General features: G+C 37.2%; 1 protein-coding gene across 6 annotated transcripts in view; it reads right to left on the minus strand.

The window, feature by feature from the left end:
* Positions 1-26529, minus strand: part of KCNQ1 (potassium voltage-gated channel subfamily Q member 1) — a 332148-nt gene that overhangs the window by 157374 nt on the left and 148245 nt on the right. For 3 of the 6 annotated variants that reach the window (XM_085224288.1, XM_085224292.1, XM_085224289.1), the window contains one exon: positions 2986-3045. The exons of the other annotated variants lie outside the window; for them this stretch is intronic. In XM_085224288.1, the coding sequence (XP_085080414.1) occupies positions 2986-3045 (60 nt within the window). The remainder of the gene's footprint in view (positions 1-2985; positions 3046-26529) is intronic. 6 annotated transcript variants of the gene reach the window in all.

Below are 26529 nucleotides of genomic sequence, written 5' to 3' on the forward strand. Positions count from 1 at the left end.
ACAGTTTGTAAGAGCTAGTAAACTCTGAGGCTCAACAGTTATCTCCAAATCGGTATTTTTTCAAGTATGAGTGTTTATATTTCTCTGTGTTTGTTTTAGTATTGATTCCATTCTTCCGTTCTTTTTATTGATAATTTATTTCCAGTTCAGCTAAATGCTCTCCACAGATGCTACAGCCATCCATTCTTCCAAAAGTACAAGTTAACCTCAAAGCAGTGCAAAAGTTGATAACATATTCAAACTCGCTGCAACTTCCACTCAAAAATTCTCTGCTTTAATTTCTCCCACTTATTTACACTGCAAGTGTAACTGGATTTTGTTTTTTTCGTTAGAGAGAACACTGATGTAGTACTGTTTCCAAATCTGTATATATATATTTTTTCCTATAGACTTGAATGGCATTACATGAAGGTCAATGCCAAGTACTTCCAAAAAGTTATAAGTAATAAATTTCATAGAATCACCAAGGTTGGAAAAGATATACAATATCATCCAGTCCTACTGTCCACCTATCACCAATAGTTCTCACCACAGCATGTCCCTCAACACATTTGTTTCTCTATTCATTAATCATCCTTTAGAATCTTTTGTACCTTCAATGCAAAACAAAATGAATAGGAAAGAATTATCCTGTATACTGTTAAAGATGGCATCAATTTTGCAGAGGTAGAATAGCTAATATTATATCAGCCCACTCTTTCAGTGTCTTTTATTCATCTCAAAACAAAAATAAAAGTCTTTTTCAACAGATATGATAATATATTTCCCACTGTTATCTTCAGTGCTGTCCTGGAGGCTGGCATGGATCACGGAGTGGTCCAGCTCTACCCCATACTGCTCCTCAGACAAAGTAAGAAGGCTGCATTTAAACACAAATGAAAAGCAAGGACAGCCTACACACTACTGTAATTAAATTTTGCAGCCTACCTCTTAGGACAGGTGCTCTGAATATTAGAAAAAGAGGCATCAGGTAAAGAAATAACATGCTGCATCTGTGCAACCATTCAGAGCTCTCCTCAAACCCACAGCACGGCTTTCCATTAGACACAAGCAACAGGCAATGCTGAAGATATCTCAACAATATTTTTGAGTTAGTAAAGGAAAATTACAGAAAAATCTCAGCCAATTTCAGAGATGAAGACCATAAGATCTAATTCTTATTTATTAGAGTGAAAAAAAAATGTACAACCTGATGTTGGTTCGGTTTATTTGCTTTTATGTGCCAGAGAGTATCAGGAGGTCAACTGCACAAAAAATTACTTTCAGAAATACATAACTATCTTTCCTGAGATAACAGTAGCCAAATCCCTTCAATAAATATCTTAGCCCGTCCACCTGTAGCAATGGAATGTAAAATTGTTTGCCTTTCCCCATACTTTCCCACAGGAATGAAGTAATTCAAGATGCTGTTGTAAAGTAGAACTATACCTAGATTCAAGGCAGGGAAGAACAAACTTTCTATTAGAAAATAGTTGATAAAGTACTTCTTTGCATGGCCGAATGGCTATGATGGTAGATAGAAACAAACATTTTTATGCAACTAAAGGGTAAGCTTGTTAAATGGTTTTGTGCTACTATTCAAATTAGCAACCAACTCATCATCTTGCAGTGGTTCAGCAGACTTCATGGAGTAGCAGACCGACTAGAACTGCATTCCCATTGGAGTTCTTACTAAAAGGGGAAGTCTTGCTCGGTTCAGTTATTTTATCAAGGGATTTAGCATTTTTAGTTTTATCAGCCTGACATACGTATTGTGAGCACGATAAATAAGCAGCTTTTTCTGATATTCTACTCATGCTGATTGAAGCAGAAATAAAGAGGGCGAGTTGCAAAGTGAAAAGCAGGGTGAGTTGCTTAGGAAAAGGATTACATAAGCATCAAGTAGACATTGTGAGGAAACACCAAAAGACATCAACCTGATAGCTACCAACTATAACAGTTTCTGTGAATGTGTTGAATGTGGTTTTCATTTATGAAACTGGTACGAAGTGGTGGCCTGTACTCAACATGAGGTAAGCTCTATTCAATAAATTTTAAGGATAAGCTATTGCTATGCTAGAGAGAAAATAGACTGAGGTGAACAGTAGCTTCCCAGCTAGAATTTGCCCAGGATCCCCTTGAACAGCCACCAAACAAGACTTAGTGAACTTCCTCCTTAATGGGAGAGACTGTAATACCAATATAATAATCCAGTAGCATCCTACAGTGAAACATGTCTCTATTTTCTTTTCCTTCATGAGGATGAAGACAGAAATGAGTGCTATGAGTAAGCAAAATGCTGCATGAAATAAGTAATGAAATAGTTGATCTAGAAGGTTCACAGATGGAGATGCATCCCACACACAATATTATTTGACAGTTCATCACAATCCCAGTGTTTGACTTTGCTGAGAGTACATTTTCCACTGATGGAAAGTTCAGAGTTTGCATTGGATCATTTCTAGGTTGTATGCCAGTGCAGTTTGATGTCTGTGATATCAACTGAGTTGATCATTCCAAACATGTCAAACAAAAATGAAATTTCATCCAGTCCTCAGAAAGGATATCAATTGCCTCTCGTGGACAACCCAAACCAAGGTTTAGAGCAAAAATAACGTGTGCCTTTTGAGCTCAGACAGTAAATAAAGGGCAATTGGAGCTCAGAATCTCTCACTGGCTTCTTCATCCTCACTAATTAACAGCCACACTACACTACCTTGAAGTCTTGACTGAGGATCCCTGTTTTTGTTTTTCTTTTTTTTAAGCCTTTTTATTTTATGCCTACATGGAAATATTTGCCCCAGACAGCCACAACCACTAAATCTAGCTCCCGTGATGGCAATGACGTCTGTGCTTGTTTTCATTTCTCCGAAACAGCTGAGAATAAATATTTTGTTCTGCAAGTTCACAGAAAGTAACACATGATGCTGCTGGAGGAGTTCAAAGCTGTGTGTTAGTGAAATAATCAAGACACACCATGCCAGCAAACGTGCATGACCACTTTACCTCAAGTCGTGTTCGCTCACGGTATGATCAGCTACTTTTCTTCCATTCTCATCAGGCCTCCTTAAATTGTGAGAATGAAGTCAATTTGTTTGGCAGTTCCCAAAGTACGGACTCTGTCAGTGATCTATAAACACACTTCTCCAATAGCTTAAATCAGAGGATAAAATAACCAGTACCCAAAGTCTGGGAATTGCTTCTGACCAAGCTGGCCGCAGTCAGGTGATGTGGCAACTACCCAGTCAGCTTGTCGCCCAAACTTTCAGTAAACAAAAGTTTCTGAGTTATAGCCCTGCACTGAATTATAAAGGCAATCCATGGCTGGGGCTGTATCAGTTGTTTCGGGCTGCTCCTGATCAAATAAGGCTAAGAGGATTAAGCTTTGCAGAATGAACACATTGACCAGAGAAATAAGGTATACTTAAAGTACTGGATATAGAGTTAAACTTTGCCTCTGCTGGAAAACACTTCTGGAATTTACAAGCTTCCAAAGTTGTCACAATTTGACTTCTTGCTTAACCCAAGAATTAGATGTGAAATAGCATAATACACACCAGCGAGCACACATGCAAGAAGAGAGGCATGTAGTGCTATTTATGCACCTCTGTAGCATTCAAGATGCCTGCCAGGGGTCAGCAGATACAGCACCAGTCACCTGCCTTAGTGCAAAGCTAACTGTAGATCAGGCAAGGTAAGTTATGTCGCCTAAATTGGCACTGATGTTTCTCCTCTTTGGGAAATGACTGCAAGGCATTAGCTGCCAAGGAAGTGAGCTTTCTTGAAACACTGGGGAAAAGGACTCTCTAGGCAAGAAATGATTATATCAAAGTGTGGTGGGAGTTATCATGAAGAGAAACAGGGACATATAAGTGAAAGGGTGTAGCAGCACAGAAAGACACAGAGAGACTCTGCTGACTGCATGTATTGTACACAGACCTATCCTTTCTGCCACTTTCTGGTCATGGATCTTTTACTTATTCTTTTTACTTGAGTTAGTTTTGTCTTTTTTTTTTCCTGTGATCATTGCTTTGAAGGCATGTGCAATTACACCAATTTCATATCCACAGTTATGCAATTTCATAACCATTCTTATCAGAATTATTACCCAGTCACACAACAGGTAGATATCTTGAATAACGTTGCTTGCATCTACCAGGATACCAACTTTTGGATGAAAGGAAAGCTCTCTTAACAACAAAACCAAATAGTGTTTTTAAATATGCTGGTTATTCCCCATTTTGCATGAATAAACAGCGCATTCAGAAAATGGCTTTTCTAATATTTGACAGTGTCTCCTACAGAATTCAACTTAAAGGAGACAGATATGGACAGAAAGGAAGGACTGCATGACAGACTATTTGCATAAACACTGATTACACTTGGCATGTTTGTCCGGAGATGTACTTGTGTATCCAAACTCTGAAGCATACAAGTTTTAAAAAGTCTTAAGATTAGTTATTTAACCAAGGTAGCACAGCTATATATGTAAACTAGCAGTCTGACCTGGGATAATACGGGTGTATTTTGTTCCTCTGCATTTGTTCCAAGCTAGGCTACTCTTTGCTAGACTGCTTCGAGTGAGGACGTGTCCTTTCATATCCTTTTAGTTACACAAGCAGGAGTTTCTATTTCCTTGTTTATCTTCAATGAAAGGGTGAGCAGTCAAGTCAAGCATTGGGCAATGCAGCAGATGTGCACAAAGCACCCATCTGACAATGGCCAGGGTTCCCACTGAGACTTTTGAGCGGAGAATAATTGTACTTTCTTTTGGCATGAACCAAGGGTACAAAATCACATTTACGTGTGCAAGCCTTTGCCCTCTCAACATGTGTTCTTAACTGCATTAGAAGAACTGGTGAAGGTCAGTTTGATTTTCAGTTCTAAAATCAAAGAGCTGGCCGATGGCAACATTTCAAAATACAGTATTTCCTTCCTTGCCAACCATAGCTAGGTTTTATTTATTAGGGTTTGCAGGAAAAAAAAATCTTTTAAAAAGATCAGTCAATAAAAAACAAGCTCTGGTTTTTAAGAATCCAGAAAGAAAAAGAAAAAAAATCTGAAGAAATTGTAATCAGAAATACATTTTTAATGCCCTCAATTAAAAACAAACAAAAAACCTCTCAAACTGACATAGGATATTGTATTTAGTTTCAAGTTGTTGTTTTCATGTAATGACCTCTCCTGTGAATTTTCCTTTCTGCATCTCTATTCTTTCTAAGCATAAAGGACTCTCAAGTTAATCTTCCATCTGTTATGTGATCTGTCCTTTTTGGCTTTCCATTTTTTTTTCCACCTTGATCTTTGTCTTGTTTTCCAATCCCCAAATTGTCTACCATCTCTTTTCATTTGCACATCCAGTTCTTGGAATATTTAGGTTGTTTTTTTTTTTGTTTTGTTTTGTTTTGTTTTTAACACATACAATACCAACACAGCAATTTTTCAGCTGAACCTCATTCTCTTGAAATGGGACAGAAGTACATTCTGATTTGCTCCATTTTGGATCAGAACTAAGCCAAAAACCAAGAACTAGAAGATCATTCTGCAGACAGCCATATACACAACAGTCTAGAAATAACAATTCCTAAGATATTCATGACATAACAAAGACTTAATCCTTTGAGTATATGTGTGTGCTACTAGAGATTAGAAAGCAGCACTCAGTCAGAAACCAAGTTAAATCATCCTGACAAAGATCTCCAATACCTAGCATAAGACTAGCTCATTTACCCTAAAATTCATAGAAAGAGATAGTTTTCTGTAACTTTGTACAGAAAGAAAGCAGTTGACAAAACATGAGCCTCCTGCAGCTCTACTACTAAGTATTAGTATTATACTAAGTATTTAGTCTTCTCTCCCTAGATGGTCTGGGGGTGAGGGAAGGAAGTCCCTATCCTGAGACCACGCAGCAGAGCAAGGAAACAAACACAGAACTTCTAGCTGCATCCTTAAGTTTCAGGCCATTTTGCTTTCCCACTGATACGTTTTTGGGAGGATATCAATAGATATTCAGGTGAAAACTCAACAATTTTGTTATCCATCTTATCAAAACAAAGTTGCAGAGGGTTTACAGGTTCATACGACCCATCAAAATCAACTTTTATTAAGATAGAGAAAATAGATTAATTCTTGAAAATTAGATGAAGAGACCACTCAGAGAAATCCCTTGACTATTCAGCTTCCCTGCAATCTTCTTAAAAGGCTGCAAGTGAGATATTCCCAACATACTTGCCATTTTTTCCCCTCATAGTAGAGAATTCCCACTCTCTTTAACAGCAGATTTTTGCTTCAGCCACTACTAAATTAAACATGCTTCATACTTCATCCAGCCTAGCTTCGCACCTTCTCCAGTATGAGCCCCTTTGCTTGTTCCCTGTCAAAGTGACATGCTACTCCGTGCTACCCTGAGCCACATCTTTCCAATGTTGTTAACTGGAAGTGTGCCTGCAGAGATATGGGCATTGCTCATTGAAACAGATTGCACCACCACTTTGTTTCAAATGACAGAAACTGACATTATTTTTAAGCTCATTTGAAAAGGATGTGACTTTCACAGACACTTATATTATTAGGCCAAGAAAAACCATCTTTTGCCAGATCTTGTCTAATTTGCCAAGTGCAAATCACTTGGCATTTACAAACCCAGGTACTATATTTTGGTCTTATCTGGAAAAAACACTGTCAGAAACAACAGGCAGACAAATGTGTTACTGAATGATTGGTCACATAACTGGGGACTGGGGGGGGAAGATAGATCAGCTGAAGCCCAAATTGCATCGAGTAACACATCATCGTGAACACTCCAGAAGGACTGTCACAGATTCATAAGGGTAAATATACCCTCACACTGTAAGATGCTTTAAGAGAGAAAGAGATGTGCTCTCAGACAGAGAACAGTACGCACTCCACCTGAGCTGCTGCAGTGCTTCTGGGATTTCATATGATCCAACAACAACTGCCAAGCAGTGTACTATGAAGCTGGTATGTTTATAAACTCAGACAATGAATGAAAAAGCTCAAATACAAGTTAGATGCACCTTGTATTTAAGAAAAAAAAACAAAAAAAAACAACAAGAAAAAAAACCCTGCTTGCTAAGACAGGGAAACCAAAGCTGATGGATGCTGAACTGAAGTTGAATTAAGAGTGAACTCAAAGCTTCACAGCATGGGATGGTTTATTAGCAGCCTGAAGACAAAGGCCACAAAGCAGTTTTACTCCCATAGAGAGAGGAGCCCTATTATGGAGCCTTTCAACTCCCCAAGAATTGCCTTTTAACTCTCCCTCCACAGTAGGACAAACAGGGGAAAGAAATTAGTCTTGGATGATGTTAGCTGTTTTGTAACTTGTAGTGCTAGTCCCACTGGAGCTGTTCTGACTCCTGTCAGATTTATCCTCTTGACATACAAAATGGATTAACCTAAGGTAACTTTTTATTAAAAAAAATAAAAATTAAACAGTGTCTTCTCCCCCTCCTTCCCAAAATTTGTGGATTACTTTGATAACCAAATGATATTTCCTGGATTTAGTAGTAATCTCTGACTGCAGCATTGCTATTAAAAGAAATGCTACATGCTAATACAGAACCTATCCAATCAACTATGTCATGCTGTTATCCACCTACAAGGTAAAAACCTGAAAATAACCCCAAGCCCTTACACTTTCAGAGATTCAGAGATCTCTAAGTCGCCAGGGTGAATCAGTCTGAAGCAAAATTATTCCATGTATCAGTTTAAATGAGTATATTTTTACTAAGAAGAGAGATAGATATTATTTTTCAAACAATTCAGGAATTCAGACAAACTACCCAACCTTATTCCAGCTACCTGGTGCTGTTTGCTAAAGAGAATTCTGCTCTCTGGAAAACATCTCATCCTTAGGTCTTCTCCTGGGAAGACTAGCAGAGCTCAGTTGCATAGCCTGTCTTTTTGCATTATCTTGTTACTGTAGGATTAATTAGGGGAAAAAAAGAAAGAAAAATAGCAACGTGCTAACTTGAACATAAGCAAGAAATACACACCTTTGCTCTTGTGGGAAACAGAGATGCCACATAAAGTGGTGTAACTTGGGAGTGAATTCAGTTTGTCTATGCAGGTAGAGCTCAAAGCAGAATTTGGCCCCCATCATATGAAAAAAAAACAACCGAACACATTTACTTCTGTGGGAATAAAAACCATACGTTAGGGGAAAAACCACACAACTGACTGTACTCGGCTGCAATGTAATGGTCATGTAAAGAACATGAAATTGTTCTCAGAAGACAAACTTCATGACCATACATCCCTGGTCACGTACACTGTAACGTCATCTCAAAATGACTAGGCATAATAGATTCTCATTGGACTGCTATGAAAAAAATAATCCAACTCTGAGGTATTTCTGATAAACTTCTCCAACTTCTATCAGCCTCCTGCCTTTATAGCATGTGAAGCACCACAATATCTGTAAACAAAAACTGGAAGAGGATCAGTGTGGATTTTTCCGTGTGATTTGCAACTATCGGCTCTACGCAACTAAATCTCTGCACAATGCCCTACACATCTAAGGCATCAACATATGTTCTAGTGAGACAATAATACCTTTCTCACTCAAAAGAAGAGCATAACTATGAGCGCTGTGGTGTTAGTAATGGCTGAGCTACAGCAGTTTGCATTTTAGTAACCTACACCCAGTGTTTCAAATACAGAGATTCAAGATGCCTGTTGCAAGAGACACATTGCATCACTGTACTTTCTGCTATAGTTAAGTCTGTCTGCTCTGAGAGTCTTTCAGCAGCCTTAGAAAGACTGATGAAGAATAGAAACTGAAAGAGCACAGAAATGTGCTAATGAAGGGAGAATGGAGTGAATGAAGAAAGCTTGCACTGGCAATTGTTTCACATTCAAGGAAGGAAGTGTTGATTTGTGCTGTTCATCACAATTATTTGAGATACAGAAATAACACAAGCAGGCAAAAAGTAATAAAATTAAACAAAAAATGTAAACGTACCCCTATATACATATGTACACAGAGATGATGAGCAGTCCAACAGGTATGTTACTTAGACAACATTTCTTTAAAGACGCAGATATCACTTCCTAATCTTTCAAAGCATGTGTTGCAACTGTGCAGAACTGCTGAGGTCTGAGGTCAAGCATACATGCTAGCAAAGACTCCTACAGGATCATGGCATAAGATGAACAGGTTAAACAAGTTCTACACAACGGTCCATGGCAGAAGTTAGGACTCAGAAGCTGTCCCAACACCTTTTGTTTTTGTTAGCTGTCCTGCAGCATCTCAATAGCTGATTTGTTCTTCCTGACAATTCATCTGTTCGTGCAGTTGCACTGCAGTACTAGAAAAAAAAAAAAAAAAGAAAAAAAAAGCATCGGTTTTGCCAATTTGAAGCCCCACTTATTCCAACTTCAACATTAAAAGTTACTGTTCAAATCTGACACTCATACTTTACACCAGCACCTGCACATTTTTGTGCTACTTTGCTGAAACTTTTTCACATGCATCTGCACTACAATTTCGAAGCTGTTAGAATAATCTTTTTAACAGTCTCTGCTGAACTGTTAGGCACGAACTTCCACGTTTCTATCAGGTTTGTTTATACAAAGTGTAGCAAAACACTAAAAACCACGCTATTCATTTGGTCATGTACAAAACACCCTCCAAATCATCTGTCTGAGAAGTGGAGAGTTTTTAAACTGGATTTCATTTCTTAAAATGTGGGGTCTTCCATTTTTATGACTTACTATAATTGCTTCTCTCTTCAAGCTGGTGATTTTGTCTAGTAATATAGCAGTGGAACCGATCAGTTAAATGAAGCATGAACTGCAGCCTGCAGAGAGCTGGATTAAAAACTGCTGAGTTTTCAACATGATCCTTAATCAGAGAGGGTTTCTTTTAGAGGAAAGAAAATGTAAAACATAGGGGCAGGGAAAAAAAGGAGTAGAGATGGGATAATAAGACTCTTTTAAAAATCAAAATCTGTTTTAATTTTTACACAGTATGCAAACCCACAGCACTACAATTCATAAAGTTCAACTTCCATTAATAATTATTGAAAAATGCGGTAATGGCTTTCTGTTTTTAAAGTATGTTCACAACAGCTTGTCACACAGGCTACCCACAAAACTTATGTAAGAAAAATCACTCAGCAGCAGTAGCAGCGTTGGCTTGCTTTCACTCTTTTTAGCTATATCCATCACATACGTTCAAAGCCAGCCCTAAGATGCTGAACTCGCAATGTGTATTGCAGTTTTGCTTTGCTTTGGAATGAAAAACCCAAGAGGACCAGGAGGCATCTGTAAACGGTGCCTTTTGTGAACATGAATAAAGTCAGTTTCTCAACTAGCTGACAGAGTGTAAAGAATGGGAGAAGGAAAGAAATGAAGAAAAAAGAGAGAGGAAACATCATGTTGCTTGCCTGCAAGTGCTGCCAAGTGGACATACTTGGAGAGCAACCCATTTCCCCGGTTAACATAGAGGCTGTTTTTACTACTCCCATGTTCCCTTTTCTCTTTGTTAATCCTGTGCTTTGCAAGGTTCATTAACCCTGTTTACGCAGTAAGGTTGGGTCAGTCTGACCTGCTAAGAAAATGTACAAATATCTGCACATTCATGTACATCAGTTCCTTCTGAAGTCACAATACTTTCAACATGCTCTCAAACTAAAAAAAAAATATATCTGGAATGCATTTTAATTATTTTTTTTTTTCCACTTTGTACAAAAAAAATTAGCAAATGCAGCACTTTCTGTCTTAGTGTACCCACTTTCCTCTAAAAGTGACATTTCCTGTTACGTGGTGATGTACACTTCTACAACAGCTTTCTGACTTCAAAAAATACAGAAAGAAATAAGCAGAAATTATGTGCCCACAAGAAACTGCTCACTGCTGCTCTGGCATCACCTCTCTACTGTTTTGGAGAAACAATATATTACTCCAAGGGAATGATAGCTCAAGATGGACAAAAATACATCTAAAGTGGCCCCAGAGCACAACATTAAATCCAAAGAAGAGTGCATCTCCCCAAAGGAAATACTGATCTATAAGCTGCTGGCTTACCTGAGGCAGAAAAGGAATGCTGCTGCAATCTGCAAGTCAATGTCTCTAAACCAGTACTAGCGTCAGGGTTAATGAAAACTAATATTTTGAACATTTCTGATCTAACACGAGTATGTGGAAGCCTGAAATTACCTCAAACACAATCCTGACGCGAGTCTTAACAAAGATTTTTTCCCTCATGGTCTATATAGGTAACATAAGTAACCTTGTTTACTGTAAAGACACTTAATGAGTGCATTCCTCTGGGTCTGGAAGAGCAGTCTGGCCATTTTATGAGAATTCTGTGCACAAACATAAAGAGATGCAGTCCAAATCTAAACAGACTTTAAATTACACGTCTTAACATTTCAGGCCTGAGAAAGGGTGAAAGCTCAAATATCTGCCTCCTAGGAAGCAATACTACAAAAATAAGGGGTACACAGCAGTTTCCCAAGCAGAGAAGCCTCTTTCCCAAGAAGATTAAGAGATAGCACTGCCTTTTCACCCTTAAGAGACTCCTAACACAAGCCTGTTTTATGTGATGTGCAGGGGAAATAAATTTAGCAGGATTTTAAAGAATCCGAAGGCTGTTGAATAGGGGCTAGGTACAAGGGGTATCATGTCCTAGTGTTAACCACACTCAACGGCCCATGGAAAAGAGCATATGGTTTCTGGAAGTCTCTTCCCACTGCTGATTTAATAGTTCAGTATTATGCAGTAATATATAGAATAACTGTGCTTAGACATCGATGCAGCAATGACTTTACTTTTTATGAACCAATTCTTGTATGCTGAATTAGCTCAGTAAAGACACTTGATAGACTGCAAAAATATATTTGGAGAATCTAGAAAAATTCCATTCACAACTTTGCAATATTACTGCATATCTTAATCTTGCCAAAGTTTACTGGAGTTTGTGAAAGGAAAACTGCAGGCAAACTCTTCTTGGTCAGCTCCATTAGGGCAGAGAGAGAAAAGAATGGCATATTGATAGGCAAAGCAGGTAACAATTCTGCTCCACATTAGCCTTGTTTTAATATGAGCTATGATCTCATAGCAGGATAATTTTTTTACGTTGGTGTTTAGGAGAAAGGCTTACACTGAGGGCTACTTTGGCTGCTTTAGTCAAGAATTTGATTCATGTGAGTGGGAGAAAACAACGCAGCAGAATCTACATTTCTATGTGCGTGGAAAATAGAAGATTTGTATGCCAGAGGAAGAAACAAACAAACAAAAAAAAATAGAGTGTATGTCTTTTGTTTACTTATACTGTAAGGAAATTCTCTAACAGAAGTAGCAGCTTCCCCAGCAGCACTAACACTGTGAATACAATACTAGTTCCATACTGACTGTTCATATGCCATACACATTTGGTGCCTATAAACTTATCTGTCATCTTAATTGAGCACATTTGTTTCACTACTCTGAATTAACAAGGATATACCAAGATGTATATTTATTTTTGTGAATAAACAACTCAGATTGTATTTTCCTGCTGTTTTTTTTTTTAAATGTGTGTGTTTTTTGTTGTTTGTTTTTTAATTTGTAGAATGTAAATGTTGAGTTTCACTGGACTGAAACAAACTGATTGTAATAAATGTCCATGCACCTAGTCAATACAGAGAAAAAAGTCCCCTCATTATACACAAACAAAAATCCCACAAAATATGAAACCCTCTTCACTACAAAGCAAATAGCATCATTTCCAGTATATTCTATTCCTGATGAAACTCAGAAATTGTCTCAATTTTTAAATCTATCAGATGCAGAACTGATACGTAGAAAACATTAAAGCTATAATAATCTCTCTCAAGACACTTTCTTAGCAAAGATACGTTAGAACTATTCAGAACAGTCTTTTCATTTAAGCTGTTGCACTGAGGATTGTCACTTTGCTGTACATTTTTCTTGTTTGGCAACCATGTTACCTGAAAAAAAGGTATATCCCTTGTCTAGTCTGCAATTTCCAAGAACAACTGATATTTAGATGTTCTTTAAAAACTATATCTTTGATAAAATACTTACATTGTACTTTAATAGCATAGGAAACTAAGTCATGTTTTCAGAAATGACTTAAGAACTTGCTAGATTAAAGGGCTGTCTACACATGGAACCATTTAGTAATGACTGCTCGAGAACAGCTATGCCATATGTAGATACTCTCATTTCAGAATAAGGTTGCCTTATTTCTGTTTAATTTATCCCATCAAGGTGTGTTAAGCTGAACAGAAACAATGTCAGCACATGTAGCTATTATTGAATAGCTGTTACTGAACAATTCCGTGTGCAGACAAGTGCTAGCAACAACTGAAGATCAGATCAGGTCCATTCTCTCACATTGCAATGAATGGAAGGCTCTTTCTAGTGCTTGTACTGCTTTTTATTACGGCTGCTTTCAGTATTTAATTTCACTGAAAAAAAATAAAGCTATTACGTATTTTTTAGATGTTATATTCTGTGTTAAGCGTGAGTGACCGCATTCACTGGCACTTAAATGCAACTCGTTTATAGATTAGGAAAACTGGTGTATTTTGTTTTCTGAACCAACAAATCTTGATGATGCCATTTATTCTTGCAAGCTAATCATGCATTAAAAAAGCCAGCCCTTGACGAAGTACTAACAACAACTCAAAGGAACTGGAATTTGCTTTGCCTAAGTTGTTTTCACAAATACCTATAACAAGTAACTTGCTAAGATGAGGGGCTTTTACCTCCTGAGATCTACGACGAAAAGCGAAGCACAATACATAGGAAAACAGATTTTGATAGACCTACAGCACCCAATAGGCTAAATGCCCAAACCTCAACTCAACTGGTGGTTATTGGAAGACTAAGTTGAGCTTAATCCTTTGCTGGAATATCAGAGGCAAGCAGATGTACTTCAGGGCATCACTGATGCCGAAGCAAACAATGCTTGACTCCAGCCATTGTTTCAGTGACATTTTCCACGTCCACATGAAGATGTGACCTACTAAATTATTTTCAGGTGACATCTTTTGTAGTCACCTATATTGCTTTATGCAATAAAACCAGCATGATAGGGCTAGTGTTTGGTTTAACTGGTTCACCACTTTGTTTAAGCTAAAACAAATATATGTTCCTAAAAATGTTTGCAATTTCATTCTAACTTTGTGTAAACTAATGTGCTTAAAGCTGAGAAGGAATGTGTCCATTATTTGCTCCAAGTAAACTTTAATAAGAGTAAGAATTTCAGTAGTTAATAAATAATAGCTAACAGAAGGAAAAAAAAAAAAAAAAAAAAGACACCCTAATATTGCTGCTATTTAATTTTACGTGAAATTGAAAATACCATGAAAGCTTACCATAAGCTTTCTTACCATGAGTACACAGTGAAATACAAGCTGGAGAAGCCTGTGCTTGGTAGGTTATTCAATGCAATCGCCTATTGCCAAGATACGCACTCAGATGCCAAATGCACGAGCACCTCCTTCCAGAATCCTCCTTCCTTTACCAGTATTGTCCAGATTTAACTAAATGTCCACTCACAGCTTTTGTGAAACCTGAGTTCAGAGTGGATCGCTCATTCCATAGGCATGTTGTTTTCTCCTGTTTGTGAATTCTGTCACTCTTTCGGTTTATGCTCTCCGAGCCTTACAACCAATACAGAATGATTAATTACTTCAAGGTCTTTTCCAAGAGTGAATAGAAATATCAATACATTTAGTTTCCAAACACTCCTGAGAGCTGACTGGTATGACAACACCCTCCCTTTGCAGAGGAATACTGGAAGGGCAGCACAGTTATGGCCAATACTAGCAAGTTTAAATGGACAAAAGAGGAATATTTCAAAACAAGAGTACCTTTCACTTTCCACAATCTGATCTACTCCAGTGCAAGTGCAAATACGTGAGATGATTTTACTGGAGTCAGCACCAGGATCCACCACATCTCTATGCTGAGCCCCTTCCATGTCTTTGCACCGTATTTTCCAGTGTCTCCTTACAGGTTTTCTTCTCCCAAAAATGAACAATCAACTGCAGTGAGCATCATGAGATGGATGATAGAATCAAGCACACATCCATTGATTTTAGCTACAAATATTCATGTCAGCCTTTCATATTCCTCATACAGAAAAGGGAGTGTTTACTATTTAAAAGACTTCACATCACAAAAGAATTTGGTGGCAGAGACAAGAACACTTCCCTGAGGTACCAGGATATCAGTGCTTAAGTTTTTATTCTAGTCTTATCTTAATATCAGAAAATGAGTATAAAAATGTTATAAAAGCCACATGAGCAATGTTTTGTTACAAAATGTGAAATTAGAGCTGGTGTTTCCAAGAGGCCAACAGAGTTTATGTTAAAAAAAAAAAAAAAAAAAAAAACTGAGGAAAATATGATGGCACTATTGGATGGAAGAATCAGAAAGAGGCAAAATAAAAAACACAATTACTTTTTTTTTTTCCTGGTTAGCTTTATGACTTACTAACTGCTTTTCAAAAGCAAACAAAAAAGACTAATTGGTTTTTTGGTTTTTTTTTTTTTTGTTTTGTTTTTTCTTCACAAACTGCGAGCTCATATTTACTTATTCAAACTGGGAATTCAATTGAAATAGATTTTAGCTCACAAAGTGCCATTAACAGGTACTAATTTCAGAATGGTCCACGCTTAGGAGCAAAAATCCTACATACCAGATTTTTCAGCCATTGTCACTGTACCCAAAAAGGATGCAGCCTAATGGTTTACCTGGCATTTTTAAACAAAACCCAAATACCGTCTTACGCAGTTTAATGAAAACTTTTCACTACTGAAGATGCTTAATGTGGTTCTTACAAGAACTGCTATTTCTGTGTTTTTAAAATGTACATTGATAGCTCTCTTTTTCAGAGATCTGGGTCTGGATTTTCCATCAACAACTTGATTTTTTTCCACTCCAGAGCTCTTACTATGAATGGCTGCCTATAAAAACAGAGATGAATTTAGATTATCTGCCTCATAATTATAAATCAGAACTACCTCCTCAACTTAGGCCTTGAATAATTTCCAAGAGATAATATCTGAATCAACTGCCAAGATTTTCTTATGGCAGTATTCAGAAAAAAAGTCAGTACTTGGCAATTTTGACCTCAAAACTTGCGTAGGCCACTATGGCTCATCAGTGCCCAAAAGATTTTTTGCTACACTGGAAGAAAATGAATAAAACAAAGAAAAATTAACTCCCTACTTCAGCGAGTGAATCGAGGATAAAGAGCAAATTCCAGTGAGAAAATAATAAAAAATAAAATAATTAAGAAAAATCCTATATTCATTATTCCTATTGTACTAGTGAAAGCTTGTCTATCTCACAAGCCTGGACTCTTATCTGAAAGAAAGGGCCGTCATTCTAAAAAAGGAAAGAGAATATCTCCAAATCAGCTTGTTCCAGCTGAGCAAAAAAACCTTACGTGTTTATAGTCAAATTCCCATATTGAAAAATTTGTACAAAAAAAGCCCAAAAATTCACATTATGAACCAAATGCACATGAAACCTACACAAGTCAGGGAAAAATACGATAGTCAGATTTTTTTTTGTTCAGTATCTAAACATAAGTTTAATTACGTCACATGATATTCCAGGTTGGAAATCATTGCCGTTCTCATGTATTTCCTAAGGACTCTAGGTAACATTTCCAAATTTTACACTTGGAACAACGCAAACTTGTCACCCTACCACAACAACTGACTATATAGTGAGAAACCAAATGCTTTTTTCACAGTGTTCTCTCTGATCTTCCATTAGCCTTACTGCCTCACCTCTCATCTCATTACATCCCCAAAAAAGATCCCATTCTTGCTTCACTGCCTAGACAAGCTAATTGCACAGCATGTCCCCAGTACTCTATCCCACCAACACATCCCTTTTTTCCTGCTTCCACTTTCAACACCATTGCTTTCTCCACAGCTTTCAGGGAAGAAAGTGCTCTGCACAACAGGTTCTTCTACCACTATAGTACACTCATGTTCGTAATGCATAAAGTATTACTTATTGATCCCACACAGTATTGTTATGAAACTCAAGAACTTTGATTGTGAAAAAGTGGAAAACTAGAAAAGATGACAATTTGCTTATAATACAGGACTGTGTAAGTTTAAATGGAATGCGCAGGAAAACCAGAACAAGAAAAAAAAAATTAATAGTGTTTTCTTTTCGAAGTACCTGCCCTTCCAACTGTTTTCCTGATGGGTAGGCATCTGTTTTATGTGAGTACCCCTAACATTTTGCTGAGGCAGCACACTCAAGCTTGCAATACGGCCCTGACATTGTCCTATGGCCATGTTCGTGTGTCTAAAAATTAGCTGTCAATTGATTAAATTTCACCCGCCAGTGAAAGTCTAATGGATTTATCCCTCAGCTTAATGTACTCGAGTTCAATGCTGATTTTTAAGGTCACAAGCTGGTCAAAATGAAAAGACTAAGCAAAAAAAAGCAGCAAATAAATGTCAAGCTGTCCCAAGTGGGAACTCCTCTGCTCTATATTTAAACGAAAGAAAGAATATTTATCTCAGGAACAGGCTTCTTCTGTCAGTCTGGAAGTAAATTATTTTTACCCCCTAGTCTATAATAAAATTAAATTCCCACCTCAGCTGCTAGCCTTCATTCTCACCTTCAGAATCCAAAGAAAGACAGAAATGAAAGCCCATAACTCCCTCCTACTATTAGCAAAACGGCTTAGCATTTATGCATTAAATCAGAGTTCTCTGCATTACCTCTTTTGTCAGAAATGCTTTGGGATTTTTGATTTAGGTTGCTTCTTTGTGTGTGTGCGTGTATAAAACATGCCATAAATTCTTACTTAATCTAGCAGAGTGTATCTACTATTTACCAATAAATCAACCAAAAACTAACATAAGGGTGAGTTTAAAATACTGCTATTTTATTTTTTCTATTTTTCCTCTATGAAAAACAACTGTTAGACTTAGAAGCAGTTCGCTGAATTATCACTTGATTTCCACAGCCAAAACTAAAGGCATTATCTGTGGAGTCAATGAAGTCTGCAGCTGCTGGAATCTGGAATGGAATGCATCTTTTCATTAGGCTGGTGCCAAATTAGAAATGCCTGCTCATCCAAATGAACCATGAATGCAGTACTTTAGAAATATCTGCTCTTCGCATGTAACTCAGCATGCTAGAGAATGTGACAAGCCTAGTAACACTCCATCTCTGGCACTTTCAAGAGAATGAAAAATGTCACTGGCTGTGTCCTTGCCTGCACGCTCAAACTACTGCCCTATCTGAGAGGTGCAGAAACCCATTGAAACTGAGCCTCCAGCTCTGTGCTGCTGGTCAAAACAGAATATTTTATTGGTAGGTTACTCATAAAGCAGAAAGATTGTAAAGCTCACGATAACTCAAGCCAGAGCTGAAAATCACAGACAGAATCAACAGACTGTTACCATACTTAATTAAAAAGGATGGAATTAAGACTTGTTGTACATCACAATGCAAACAAATCTCCCTTAGCTAACACAATGATGCTTGCTTGTTGCCATATCAGTGTCTTCCCTTCCCTCCTCTTTCTCTGAGCTTGTTACCCAGATTGACAAGTTGCAGAAGGTTTTTGAGGTATCTAATCACACCTTTTCTTCTTATTTTTTTTATTTTATTCTTATTTTATTCTTCTTTTTATAATAGATTAGAACTTGTTAGCTTGCAATCACAACCTACTGAAACAAAGAGAAGCTTTGCACACATCACACCCACTGCAATAAAATGCCTTTTTGTTTGGTATTTAAATACAACTTTGTTATGGGGTTCATTATCACAACATATAATTGCCCATCTAGCAGTTGTTTACTGAGCAATGGGACTTCAGGCTTTCTGGCTGCTACTCCTATTCCCACGGCAAGGTAAGAAAAGTGCAGGAAGGCTTTCTGGATTTTCTAGCAGCTTATTTTTTTTACACCCTGTGTACTTCAGCAAGTCAAAAATATATTCCCCTCATGGAAATCTGTAAGGCTTGGAACAGTTCTTTGTTCTTTGAGACACTTGGCAGCCCCAGGAACATCACCCATCACCATCAAACTCACAAGGTGCACGCTGCTTGTCTGCAGAAGTGCACCATCCCATTGAATTCCTATCCTGGCAATTTTAAGTGTTCTTACAAATATCCTGGGTTATGGGCAACATTGAAAATAAAAGATCCAAGTCCTTTAACTAAGTTTTTTTCAGGAAACATCTGAGGAGTTCACAGAGACCTGTCTTTATATACTTTATACTAGCTGAAGTTTCCCAAGCACTGAAGGATTCAACTTACATAGAGGGTCCAGGTACTTTTAAATTGGCACAGCCAGAAACTGGCATAAACTTGCTGAAGAATAACACAAGAAAAATGAAATTAATCAAACTCTATTGTCTGCCTTTCAGCCAATGCTCAACATAGCTTATCTATGAATATTTCATAGAGCTTGATTTTAAATGCCTCTAAGCACAGTGATTTCAAAGACTGCTTTGGGGAAAGCGTTCCATAGGTTAAGCACTCCTAAGAAAAAAGAAAACTTTTAAAAAAAAACTTTTTGAATTAAAAAAATTAAGAAAAAAAAAAAAAGGCCTTTTATTTTTATCACATTCATCTCAGTGGATCAAAACTTGGAGCTAGTATGCTCTGGACCATATCCATGTAAATACGATAAATTAAAAATAAAAGGAGTATTTAACCTAAACTTGCTTGCACGCAATTCTACTGATATTTTACAGATTACATCTAGACTTGTTATGAAGTATTAGTCACAGAGTCTGGTTAAATTTCTCTGACACTTGCACATATAAAATACACTTTTCTTGCATCAGTTAATGAGGGTAAGGGCTGAGAGCATTCAAACATCTCTTACACACAGTCCCGGTGTTTATTAACACAAGCAGTCCCACTGAATGTCACAATTCATAATACCGGTTAAAAAAGAAAGTGCTGAAGTAGAGAACATTATAGTCCTTTGACAAAACTGATTTGCAACAGAGTCATGAGAGGAAGCCTAGTCTGCGCAATTGAGTCTTCAGTCATATTTTTTTTTATTGTATATATGTGACAGGTCTACTTATGCTAGAAAACAGCCCTTGAAATTCATTCAATTATTCCCAGAGTGACTGAGAATCAAGCATAAACAGCATGCCCCACCACTTAGGGGGAGAAATACAGCGAAGTGAGAGCATGGAACCTGCCAGTACCTTCAGCAAACACCTTAAAAAGAAACAAACTAAAAATATACATATCATAACTATAGTTTACAGAACTAAGACCGTGCTGTTTGTTCTCAAGAAACAGCAGAAATACTACCTTCGGAGTTTTTCCACGTGTTTCATGCCACAGCCAATTTCTGACAGCCAATTCCATCGACATTACTTTTCCATCATTTTGAGTGTTTTTGTTTTTGTTTTTTTGTAATGAGCAACTGAGGGAGAATTCAGCATGCTCCACACGCAGATAAATGCATTAAGCAAGCATAAAAATAATCTTGGTGCTTTTTTGAAAGGGAATCAAAATAAGAAGCCTGTGTTCCTGGCATTGCAAGGATAAGAAAGTACACTATTGTATGCATGTAAAATACCATGTAAGTGGTTGCTGCCTGGCAGACTTCTTCTAGTTTGGCAGACTGATGGTAACTAAAAGTAAACATTCCTATTATATACCTCCAATAAAGAGCTTTCAATCAGCATGTCAAGAGCATTTTCCAAAAAAGATGCATCACTTCCACTTGCTTATTCAAACAAACCACTGAAATTTGCCCATCACTATTTCTCAGCAGCGATCACATGACAAACGAATATCACAACCAACAAAATTGTATCCTAAATGGAACCAATAAGAATAGTTGCCATGGCATGTAAATGATCAGAGAGAGAATATGGAAGGCATCCAACCACTAAAAATATGGATGCTGAAAAAGAAGATCTATGAGAGACCAGAACAAATAAAAAGATTACCCAACCCAGATCACTGCTTTGTTGCACACATTGAATTCAGAGTAAATACACTTGCGTTCTGCAGCGCCAACAAGAAAGGCACCACCATCACCGTGCCCCGTATCACTCTCAGTAAGCTCCAGAGACAGTACAGGAAAGAAATAATCCTTAAATTTAAAAAGGAAATATTTTGTGGAAGAATACAGGAAGAAAATCTGCTCCTGTTATTCCTATGGCATCCCAATGAGCACTGAAGCATGAGAAGCTGTCCACAAAATAGACAGAGAGAGTGTATCCCTCCTGTATCTTAATCCAGCAGAGTCTCCCACTCCTGTGAGCCAAGATCCATTCTGGCCATGCAGCAAACATTTGAAATGGCCCAGAAAGGCACGTGCAAAAAATCTGTTCTTGACACAAACCCATGGGGGTATCTACAGCATGAGACTAAAATAAGGAAAAACAATTACAAAGGTAATTAATTTGTGTTCAATTCCCCTATCCGTGACCATTCTATTTTTTTTCTAATTATCATATGACAGTAGATCATAATGATAATTATATACCTTGTAACTGTCAACACCAATAAAGGAGAACATACTGCTATTTTAAGAGATTAAGAAATGGATTACTTGAATTAGGTATGTGATATAGCAGGTGACAGATCTTAGCTTTTTTATTGCTGCAAAATCAACCAGAATTTAAAAGATATTAGTTCATTTATGTCCAATAAGTTTCGCCCCTAGGCTTAGAATTATTATAATAGATATCATCTCAATCAACTATGAGCCATAAAGGCATTACTGAAAAGCAGTTATAGTCTATACAAATACTTAACAGCTCCACTAGGCATAAAGATTGGATCCACATGTGACTTTACTAAATGTTTCAAATGTTACATCACTAATTATGTGATACTGTCACTTCTGGTAAACCACAGATGTAACATGAAAAATATTCAGCTTAGTCTTGTGTAGATCTTATCTCAATGTGCAAGTTCCAAAAAAAACTGAACCGACCCTTTTGATCTCGGCCCTGTATTAGCTGTTAGCTTAAGAGTGAGCTTGCTGAGCTGAGGAATTTTTTGCAAGATTTGCATCAAATCTCCACACGATACAGCCAAGAGGTTGCACTTGAAACACAAAATGTAAACTTTCATTTATATTGCATATTGTAGCATTTATGTAAATCATCAAGGTTAGCTTATGTTTTTGTTATTAGATACAGTGTCCCTTAGAGAAGTCCTTGACTCATTCCTCTGCATCTCCTGTAAACAAAAGCAAAGTTCAGTTCAACAGCCTGCTATGATGTAACTAAAATTGAAGTTTCTCTAAAGGTTTTAAAATTCAACAGCCACAAGATACCTATGTCAAGCAATTTGTTGGAAAAAACCTGCAAGTACAGGTAATAATAATATAACTGTTCCATCTTCAAATAACAGAGGTCCAAACTTCACCCAGGCCAGAACCACTGGCCTACCAGGTTTCACTTGCAGTATGCATGGCATACTGGAGCTTGCCATAACTGAAGAAAGAACAGTGGGGCAAATGAATGGCTTTCTCACATTTAGTAACTAGGAAGTGAAAGTTCAGCCTCCAATATAGCCAGTAGATGTTTCTCCATGAATTCACCAGTGCCAGGGTGTATAAACAGGTTTTTTGTTTCCTTGGCCACTTGCTTTTATAAATACATATGTGAGAAGAACATAAAGAGAGCTCGTAAAGCAGGGTGCTAATATTTTCTTTCATAAAAAAGTATGAAGTAAACAACATTCAATGGCTGTTCAGCCTGAGGTCTTCAACCCTTTTGCAAAAGGAAGTAACACTAACGTGTTGGTCAAGCAGTACAGAAATTCTCTTGAGAACAGTAATCCATACAAGAACAAACCACGGGCTGTTGTAAGCTGATTTTTGCCAGGGTTTTAATAGAGCTGCTATCAAGGAAAGTAGCAAAGAAATCAGAAAAGTATGATTTATGAAGTTTCCCTCTTCCTCTTTTGCTGTAATACACATTAATCAGAGCTCCTGTCTCTTTTTCTGGGATCTTAATGAAGATGGGGTTAAATCAACTAACTTTAATGATATCTGAAATGAGGCATGAAACTGAACCATTGTTTGACTCTGTTTTGCCTTTGGTTTCATAAGTAGTGCAGTTCTTTAAACCTGGGTGGTATACTGGCATTCACTGGGAGACCGCTGCTTTCATATAGTGTCATTTTTCTCTGTCAAAGCTTAAACTAACTTGCTTCTATAGCTCATTCTGTACCTCTTCCTTAGATAACAAAACATAAAATTAGGACATAGCTAAGAGAAAAAAAAAAAAAAAGCCACAGTTTCACAAGCCAGTAGTACAACTGGAAAAAGAATACAAAGTTCATCTACAACAGAGTTAACCTTGAGGTGATCTAGAACAGTAGAAGTAGAAAAGCAGAGTTAAAATTTGTAATTAAGTTTCAAAAGGTTACTTTTGATGCCTTTAAAATACTGCCCTGATAATAAAAACTTCAAACAACCGAGCTCAAATTCATCTGCCTCATACAGGACCAGATTTATAAAGATTATACAATAGGCTTGAGGTAACTCCGTAAACATTTGTTAGTTTATGGCTATCTCAACACTGAGCTTAATAGCAATATGGAACAACTGGCAGGAATCAGATACGCTGCTGTATCTGGTATTCTTTGCACTGGGAAAGGTAGCAACTACTGCCATTATAAAAAGAACCAGAGGGTGAAGGAAACAAGCACTTAAAAAGCTCTCCGGATGACGTAAGCTGACTTTCAGACTTCTGCTGTGGTGCCTGGAGTTTAAAAGGAGTAAAAAGTATTTCTGAATGCATTTTTTTCCTATCTTTAAGGAATGCTAATCCCACCAATGGTTGCTGGCAAAAAGACTCAATCTGGTATCTCTAACTCCATTTAGATTTGTTAGGAAAGAACAGGTGATAAGCAGGGTACAGTGTTTCCAAATCTGATGCAAGGAACACTGAAAGGAAGGACCATCCACATTTCTACTATTTAAGTAACTGGACTACAGGATGCCTTAACTGACACTCACAAACTACTTCAATATCAGTTTGGGCCCTCTTGTTCAAATTCCTATTGAAGGTCAGTGCCAAAATCTCATTTTCTTGTAGTCACAATTTCTTCTTTCCTTTTCCAGCTTCAATTTGTTCATGTCTAGCTGGCTGCCATTTGCAATTTTTGTTAGCATTTAACATCACAACTCTGTTCACTTTCAACTCTGTTTTTTGGGCTGTTATTAACAGAACATGTTTTCTGGTTGATCTTTTCCATCCTGCTCAGGTAGAAGTCCTAGCACCATAGGGACAGTTCTTTTTTTTTCTTTTTTTTTTCTGACTAACAAACGGGTAAAAGCTGTTTATAGTTCAATTTGGTGCACAAACCATGCAGGATTGATTATTAACCCCGTCAGAAAAGCAGGCAGAAGGCTCATTATAGTAGACTTTGGGATAAAAATAGCAGCAGCAATGTCAGCTCTGAGAACGTTCTGAAGTTGACTTTCTGTCCTCATTTGGCCACAGACTACACAGATAATGGATAAACATCAGATATGTAAGAAATGTATGCTACGTTCACTCTGGATACTTTACATATTAGATATTTCCACTAAATAAGTGAATATAAATGTGCATATTTTAATATGAGTCTTTCCTGTTAAAAAGACTAAATATGCATTTGCATATTTATGAATGCAAATGCCCCAATTTTTTCCCATGGATCACAGCAGTTGAATTTGTAGGACTCACGTACGGTGCGTTTACATGCAATGAAAGAAAAACAGAGAAACACAGCAGGAATTGGCATCCTCCATACAAATGATGTGTAGTGAGCATTAACAAATGAACAGCACACTCCCAAAGGAGTTAGAGTGCATGGACCAGAAGTTCACTTCCTTGCCAGTTTACTTCAAATATTTCACTAGTTGCTCTTGCTACAAAAAGTACACAAATACATTTGCTGCCCAATCAAATCTCTTCTATCTTCAAAGTCTGCATTCTATTCTTAGAAAAAACTCACTAGAGAAATAGAGAACATTAAAAATTAATTATTCCATGTTCTGTGGCAGTGTAACATGCATGCGCCTTTGATTAGCAGATGTAAGTGAAGTTAAATGCATCAAAAGGCCATATTACGGTTGTAATTAATTCATAACAATGGATTTGAATAGTTATCCAAAGCAATGGCAGTCACAAGTGAAAGTAATAAAGCAATTTCAAAAGTAATTTGCCCATGTAGTTTATAAAGGTTCTATAACTCCCTTAAACACGTTTCTTTGATTATAAACAGCTGATGTACAACTGCATATTCAGTTTTTCCAGCTAGGCTTCCAAAAAATTACAACCGTAGAGTAAGGTGAACTAAGTCATACTATAAACTCAGGCTCTGTGCATGATTTTAACAAATCATAGTTGAGCTGATTTTAAGAATCCAAAATATATTGACACATAAAGACCTCAATATCCAAAATATTCTCCTAAAGCTTCCCAAACAAGTTCAATTATATCAGCTTTCCTCAAACGACAAGCCTGCTGGCTTTTAGTAGAGTCAGTGGCACGTAAAATATACACGAAATTACCAGTGATAAGCCTTCACTTTCTCCACTGTCCCCTCTTTAGGAGACCACAACTGTTTAAGGGACCAGTCTCTCAGGACCAGTCTCTCATTAAAGCACAGCTGAAACAGAACCACTGTAATTCAGAAGCATTTGAAAACATCCTGTTAGGTGCCAGAGTACATTAATTTGTCAGTGAAGCCGAAAGATGCTTAGCTTCTATTTGCAATAGGATGTGAAAGTCGGTATAACATTAAGCTCCATGTAAGCTAGAAAAGATTTGTTCTTTTACCAAATAACACTTTAAAAAAAAATAAAAATGCATGGCTGAGCAAGGAACTGGAGATGGAGAGAAAGACCACATTTTGTTGCAGCTTTTGATTCTTAAAATAAAGTAGCATAATATCAATTACTTTTTCAGCATCCTGTTTAAACACATTGTAAAAACAACTTGCACTTACAGATTCAACCCATTTTAAAAATTTCAGAGACTTTACTTGTGCTGGTGAAGATTTTCTTCACTAAGTAGTGTCAGCATGACTTTCAGGCAGCAACAAGGCACCGTTTCAGTGTGAGTAAGGACATCTGAATGTGACCCTACATCTCTGCTTCCTTTGAAAGTGATACAGCTAACCCTTACTTCAACAGAGTATCAGGTTAACGCTTCAATGGGCTGAAGAACTGTAAGGGGCAGATCTTCAGCTAGTGAAGAGTTTCAAGAGCTGAGTGAAAAAAAAGTCTTTTTGTTCTGTGAAAACATATATGATTTCTGAAATTGTTCCCATCCCAGAACACAGAAAAAATAAAAAATTAATCAAAGAGGATTTCAAATAAAAATGATACAATGCTTCAGTTTTGGTAATCAAAACATTTTAAAAGTTGGTTTTCAAGTTCCAAGATAGGTTAGGCTTGTACTTCATTACAAAGTGCTGCCTTAACATGAAAGATCTTTTAGATCTTTTTTATTTTAAAATGTTGATAGGGATATTTTAACCACCTCAGATCTTTTTTTCTGTTTGTTTTTTTTTTTTTTTTTTTAATTGAGTCATTG

The sequence above is a fragment of the Meleagris gallopavo genome, chromosome 5, assembly GCF_905368555.1.
Source record: "Meleagris gallopavo chromosome 5, MGAL_WU_HG_1.1, whole genome shotgun sequence".
NCBI classification, from domain to species: domain Eukaryota; kingdom Metazoa; phylum Chordata; class Aves; order Galliformes; family Phasianidae; genus Meleagris; species Meleagris gallopavo.